The 7,472-nt window shown below is 44.1% G+C and overlaps 1 protein-coding gene across 2 annotated transcripts in view; it reads right to left on the bottom strand.

Moving 5' to 3' along the window:
• The window catches only part of megf6b (multiple EGF-like-domains 6b), an 83,223-nt gene that overhangs the window by 73,017 nt on the left and 2,734 nt on the right, over positions 1-7,472 (bottom strand). For both annotated transcript variants that reach the window (XM_084063601.1, XM_084063602.1), the window contains exons 2-3: positions 6,733-6,867; positions 2,870-2,979 (exon numbers count right to left, since the gene is read on the bottom strand). In XM_084063601.1, the coding sequence (XP_083919727.1) occupies positions 2,870-2,979; positions 6,733-6,867 (245 nt within the window). The remainder of the gene's footprint in view (positions 1-2,869; positions 2,980-6,732; positions 6,868-7,472) is intronic.

Below are 7,472 nucleotides of genomic sequence, written 5' to 3'. Positions count from 1 at the left end.
TTGGCAATGTAAACGTTCTCATGCCAATAAAGCCCCTTGAGAGGGGGAGAGAGAGACGGGGGGTATACACTGGGATGTTTACTCTACCCTGCAAACTCTTTCTATAAATGGGATTTGATGTACACATCTAGTTAGCCTAATTAGCTTACATTGGCATTTTATTAGGGTACACGCACACATGAAAAGTCTACAAAGCATGCACATCCGAAAGACCTCAGGTGTTGGACAGCACATACTGAATTAGAAAAACAGAGTCTGCATACTGGATCAAGCTCCCATAGTTATTCTCTAGATTACAACCAAGGTGATGTTTCGAGCGTCTTCCCCAGACACAGAGAGAGAGAGAGAGAGAGAGAGAGAGAGAGAGAGAGAGAGAGAGAGAGAGAGAGAAAGACTGAGACCCCACAAGTGCTAGGCACTAAATCACTCTTAACACAAAGCACTCTTTTAGATTTTCCAAGGATTTGCTAAAGCTCCAACACTTTACCTCCTACAAAACAGATCTTTTCCCTTTGCATGCAACGTGCACTGTTGAAAACACAGTCTCACATACGGAGTTGTGCTGAAGGAGTTACAGTGCAGATAGCACATAGATAAGTGCTCAGCAGACGGAGAGGGAGGATTGTGGTGTGAGCTTCCTTTTATCCCGGTTCAATGGTTCAGAGAAAAGGGTGATTAGTTTGTCCCATCTCAAAGTGCTGCTACGTCTTCAGTTACCAAGATAAAAGCCCCTGCCTCGCGTCGAAAAGAGCTGACATTGTCACGCGAATAGAGAAACAAAAACCCTGTGCGACTGATGCCTGATTTGTGCTCTGCCGTACGCGAGTGTTGCACGCCAAAAATAGACAATCTATAAGCACACAACGTGTCGCAGATGTGACATGCTGTGAGCTTGTAGATCTGCCATTTTCAATGCATGACACTGTCGTACGACAAAGTATAAATCATAGGGGAGACACTGGCCAGCGCTGCGGAATGCCTGTTAAGACGTTTCTTTGTGTGCGTTTTAAAACAAACCAGGCCCCGGCACAGAGCAGACAGCCTAATGCTCCCCTGCATAATTTAATACTGTAACCTTCTCTCCGGAGACAAAGAGTGCTTTGAGGACGGCATGAACCCCATAATGAGACCCCGATGAAAGGCACATCCAGGGGATCATCTCCCACTCCCCCAGCCCGGCGACTTGCCATTCGCCCCGCAGAGAGTACCTGTACCAGGGCTCAGGGAGGGGGGCGTGAAAAGCTGGGCACTATCGTGTATGGGGTGGTCCAAGTCTGAGGAAGTAGCAGCTTTTCTTGAGGACAGTGGTGTCCAAGCTGTTTACAGGAGGGCTTTGCCAAGGGTGCTGTCTAGGTATGCAGGCTATGCGCTGTGGATCACTGGCTGTAAAATCCCATCAAAGGGGGGCTGCCTGGTCTCAATGGTGAAGCTAAGCCTATCCAAAGCGAGATGAGCTGCTGGCAGCCCCCATTATGACCCACAGGAGTTCCTCCGATCTCCTGTTACCACAACCTCTCCATCACCGCGCACAGACCTGTGGATTAGAGCTGCTGTGTGGGATAGATTCACATTCTTCTTTGTTTGTTTTTTTGTTTGTTTGTCAGATTTTTGTTTATGTGCGGGTGGTCTCTACACACTCAGATGACAGTGATTGTTTTTGGTATGAAAGATCAAATAAAAGCCTGCGCACTAAATAATATGATGTGTGTGTGATCCTCCGCTACACTGCTTCTCAACATGGGGTCCAGGGACCCCCAGGGTCCTAGCTGGGGACCAGGGGGTCCTCAGCTACAGTAGATGATTGATTGGACCCTTACGGGTCCATATTCACACGTCAGCCATTTTCCGGTGCGAAAATGGTTACACTACCACACATTTCAGTGAGTGGTATGACTAGAGCACTAAGAGCAGTTATTCTCAACCTTTTTAATTTGAAAGACCCTAACTTGATATTAATTATTAGGCCATGGACCCCCATTTAATCAGATTTGTATCTCTGGGACCCCGATCTAAGAACATGTACAACATGGCTCTGCAGGAGGCTAGCAAAATGACAAAATAGCCAGTCTTGTACATTCTCTAGTTGTATTTACTTGTACATGTAATTATGGTGAAGATCAATCAATTAGCTGGTAACCTGCTGGAATCCCCTCAAGGACCGCTGGGGGTCTCCGAACCCAACATTGAGAACTGCAGAGCCAACATTCAACAATGGACAGTGAATGACTTTGAAGTGTACCTGTCCAGCCAAACAGAACCTGTGCGACTGCCAGACAGGCTGGCCCATCTGTCTCAAAGCCCTACAGGAGCGCGCTGCACAGCCAAATGCAGCTGAGCCAAGCGTAGAAGGGAGATTGTCTCTAGTCTGGCCAAGTCACTCAGCACTTAAACATGGATCTCAGATCCTTATTGTTTTGCGCAGAATTGCAACGCAAATCCGATTTGAGAGCTAAATACGACAGTTGCGGGATATTCGACATTCAACACTTTAGACTTTTCCTGTAGCACCCCACTTCTGAATCTTTAGTGACGACAGATGAAGTACTGTGGACACGGCTCTGACTGATAACAGCTGCTGAGGAGCCTGGTTGGACCATCACCTCTTGACCTTTTGACCTTTCCCTAAAAGCCACTCCACTCAGGGTTCTGTGCCCAGCGTGAGGCGATGTTTGAAGCGACCTTCCTCCTGCCAAGCCTATCGGGTATCAACCAACCACACCCCCACCCCCCTTGGAGTCACACAAAAGCCCAGACGCCTTTACACCAAATAAACAGACATTGTATATCTGTATAATGTATTGGTTTCCAAAGAACAACACCTTTATTAACACAAAGTGATAGAAAGAAGGCAAAATATAAAGATACTCACGATACAGGCAACCGGCTTCCCCGTTGAGTTGAGACCATCCAGGGCAGCACTTGTTCACCGTTTGATAATCCTGTCTGTAGACTTGTCTGTATGCAGTGTAGTACGCCGTCCTGTCATCACAACAAATATATACATTTAAATTCTGTAATCACAACAAATATGTAAACATTTTAATTCCGAATGTTATGCAGGCAGAAAAGAATACATGAAATGCACAGAGATATGTGAAGCTTTTTTAGTTTTGAAAATCTAGGCAGGGAAACGTTTAGATTTTTTTAAATGATCGCCTATATGCCCTTTACCCAAAATAGGGACAACCAGCATTAATGAAAAAACAGCAAAGATGAACCCTATAAATCTGTGTGTTGCTTGGCAACCATTCTGCTAAAGGTCGCTGAAGAACTACATTGCTCCTGCCCACCACTGTGGAGTCAAGGGGTTCAAATCCACCGCGGTGCATCCGGCTTCGCCGGATAAAAACATGATTGGCCCGTGTTCGGGGGAAGGGAAGCCGGGCGTGGAGGGTGATATATATATTTTTTTTATATATATTTTTTTTACTTACATTTTTTATCCCACGATTTTGTAACCCATTTTTTCACCCAGTATCAATTGCCTATGTAATACTGGGCACTACTCTCCCTCTGCCAGCCTAGGGAGAGCCCAGAACTGAGCTCATTCTCTCTTCAATGCATGAGGAGCTAGCAAGCCGCTTCTTATCACCTGACAGGAGGGAGTTTCCCCGGTTGGACATAGCGCGTGGAAGGAACACGTTATTCCAACCAGTTTCTTTCCCCTCCATCAGGCGCCCCGGCTGACCAGGGGGAGGCAGTATAGAGACCAGGATTACTGCATGTTTTTGTCACTGCACATTTGTCACTACTCCGACGGGCTGGTTGGGGCTCCTCAATGGCAGGTGAGCCAGTAGGGTACAACAGCAGTGGCAAGCAGAGGGAGGAATTAATTGGCATAAAGACTAAATTGGGGAGAGAAATGGGTTGAAACATTTCTCTCCTACTCAAAATTTTAAAAGAATGATTATTTCATATCAATAAATTATTGCATTTTGTGTCGCTGTGTGTTTATTTTATGAAAACTTGACAGGTATATGTAGTAACCATTATTATAAAATCAATAAGCCATGTTTGTTGTTTGCAGTGGTTTTAGAACAGCTAAGGGGTGTCGTTAGGCAAAGATGCAGAGCCGAGCGTCTAAATCACTGTAAACCACAGCCTCTTGGGGCTTATTCCTTTAATGAAACATAAGACATACATGGATTTAGAAACAGTACACAGGTAGGTAGGAGTTCTAAAACTCTGTGTGTGTGTGTGTGTGTGTGTGTGTGTGTGTGTGTGTGTGTGTGTGTGTGTGTGTGTGTGTGTGTGTGTGTGTGTGTGTGTGTGTGTGTGTGTGTTGTGTAATAGCAGCAGAGGTTTAACTATGTTTTGGACATTAAATGTCCTTAAACCACACAGAACCCCTGTAATATTTGAAGTGTAAATTATTATTTTGTTCGGTGGATCCAAATATAGCATTTTATGTGCGTACGTGTGCACATGCATACAGTATGTCTATGTGCGTGCGTGTGTGAGTGTGTCTAGGCTGTGTGTGTGAGTGTGAGTGTGAGTGTGAGTGTGTGTGTGTGTGTGTGTGTGTGTGTGTGTGTGTGTGTGTGTGTGTGTGTGTGTGTGTGTGTGTGTGTGTGTGTGTGTGTGTGTGTGTGTGTGTGTGTGTGTGAGAGAGTGTTTGCGTTTGCACATAATGTGTCATAATCAGTTAAGTAAGTTGTTTTCTGTTTAATGCTTCTAGAAGTGGTTTCTTGGATTATGAAGAAAACAAAACTAATCTTGACAGATAATCTGCCCCAACTTCTCCCACTCTTTTAAGTCACATACAGCATAATAATCAGCAAACATCTTCCCAGGCTTTTAAGCGACTATTTCAAAGTGTGAGACTACCAGGCTCTACTTCAGACTATGGTGTAGATCCCTGTACTTTAGAACCCCTCTCATTGCTCCACAGCCATTAGGCGTCGTGGTAGAAAAAAACGTTTGTTTACAGCGAGTAATTGTGGCCTTGGCTGCCTTCAAAGCAAGCTTTGACTTTGTACCGTGGTAAATATAAGGAGAAAGCGGGCAAGAGTGGCACAGACAGAAACACTCAAAATACTGAGTGTTAAAATTGGCCTTTACAGGTCCAAAACTGAGGATTTTGTAGTGTAGTGACTCACATGTCAAAGGGATTAGCACTGGGACTCTCCTTCTAAAGGTATGTGGAACCTGGAGACGCCTGTGAGTTAAATAGCTGGTCATGCTGGTGAAATAGGGCTACACCTTGCACTTACCTGTATGAGAGGACCAAATGCTTCTGATTACAGAACGCAGAAGAGAAAGAGAGCGAAAGACAGGAATAAGTGAAGGAAAAAGAGGAGGTGAGGGAGCCAGACATCCTTTTCTCAGATATTATATACCAGGGTGGAATTAGTTAAAGGATGGGGTCCTCTGTGTTTAAAATTTAAAGTTTTAACTTTGGAAGTATTACTTTGTGTCAGTAGAAAGTTAAAATGTTCTCCACACAATGTTCTCCCCACTAAAGCATCCATAGGGCATTCCTACTCTTGCCATAATTTAAAGGAACACTTTGCCTTTATTCAACCCTATCTCCATACAGTATATCAGTCCTCACTCCTCACTAGTGCTATAAGATGGTACTTTTTCTGTCTAATCTCTTTCTGTGTCTCAGAAGCAGGCTGTTGATAGCTCAAATATGCACCTGTCTATTACATTAGAGGGGATTTCAAGCTGTTTTTTAAAACCTCTAATGTTTTCACCCTGTCTGTCCATCTTTGCTTGTATGTCTGTCTGTCTGGTGGTCTGCTCGAGATATCCTGCTAATGGACAGACAGACAGACAGACAGTCTGTCTGTCTGTCTGTCTGTCTGTCTGTCTGTCTGTCTGTCTGTCTGTCTGTTAGCAGGATATCTCGAGCACTTATGAACGGATTTGTCACAAAACTTGTGAACTGATTAACATAACATGACACCAGTACGGAAGTAATAATTAACTGGTCATGTCATACCGTTTCAATGTCAACCTCCAGAGGCCGCTGAGTGTTGGTGTTCCTTGTGGATGCTAATGCATCATGACGTTCTATTGGCCAAAAGGGGGAAAAGGCACAGAAGCACTGTATCACCTTATGAACTGACTACTATTTCAGCACGCTAACATTCCAGGTTGCAGGCTGTAGTTTCCAGCAGATTCCATTGCGATAGATGTATATTCATTCATATATTCACTGTACATTCATATTTATTGATAGACTCATAATCTATGTTCACTCATTCAGAGATCCGGCGCAGATATAGGACTAGCATCTAAGCTTATTATTTATTTATTTATTTGTATCTTTATTGTTAGTCTTATTTATCTGGGTTTCTTTTCTGGGTTCTAGACCATACTCTTACCCCTACCACACCTGTGTTTCATTCTCGCTGCTGCTGCTATGACAGCTGAATTTCCATCCAGGGTTCAATAATGGTTTATCTTATATTATCTTATTAGCTTGAAATCCCCTCCGGTGATGTCACCAGCAGGTAAATCTTCAAGCTATCCAGCAGCCCACCTCTGAGACACAGAGCGAGCAGACAGAAATGTAATAGCATCCTAAGCATTAGTGAGGACTGATGGAGATAAGGTTGAGAAAGGGTGAAAGGTGTTCCTTTAAACCTCACTGTATAGGAGGTGATGATAGCGGCAGTGTTCGGGAGCAGAGTTATTACTGTAAATAAACATACTGTGGGAAGGGTTAAATGATAGATAGGGAGAGAGAGACAGACAGGGTGGTGTTTTGGGTGCATTACTCACCTCCTTTCATATCCCATGCACCACGTCTGTCCCAGGCAGCCTTGCTTCCACACCTTGACCATGCGTGTGAAGGCCTGCACACAGGGTTGCCTCTGGGCAACCAGCGTCACCTCCCTCTCCACGCACACATTGGGCCTGGATGAAAACAGTGGCAGTGGAAGAAATACTTAAGTTGTCAAAATGTTCCACTGTGTTTTTCAGATGGATGGATAGTGTTCTAACAATTTACGAGGGTTGTTGTACTAGGAAATGTGTTTTGGTGGAGACAGACGGACAAGGCTTTCGTGAGACTTTAGTTTTTTCCGGGTCCTCTACCATGTAATGCCCGTGGGGGCATTACTCGTGTTGAAAAATGTCAGGGTGCTTATGCTGTCTGTTTTGGGGATTTTAAAGGACTTAGGGGGGAAATTCCTCATACCACACTCTTCAGAGGACTAAGCGCCAACACACAAGACACTACCTGCAGTTAAATCACAAAGCAAATGTTCACTTAAAACGCGTTACCCGTAAAAGAGATGAAGGGAGGAAGCTGGCTACAAAAATGGAGAGTGTCCCTATTACTTTAGATTTTATTTCATTTACTGTTAATAATCCCAAATCAGAAAAGAAAACTGTGTCCGCAGAATAAACCTAATCTTCAAAGTTTGTAGATGTGTGTGAAGGCGCTACAAAATCACATGAAATTCAATCACTGGAAGTATAATGAAGCAGTATCTGTTGTGGAAAAACACATTCAAGTG

The sequence above is a fragment of the Gymnoscopelus microlampas genome, assembly GCF_963454915.1.
Source record: "Gymnoscopelus microlampas genome assembly, chromosome: 7".
In the NCBI taxonomy this organism is placed as follows: Eukaryota; Metazoa; Chordata; class Actinopteri; order Myctophiformes; family Myctophidae; genus Gymnoscopelus; species Gymnoscopelus microlampas.
This window is presented reverse-complemented; position numbering and strand designations above follow the sequence as displayed.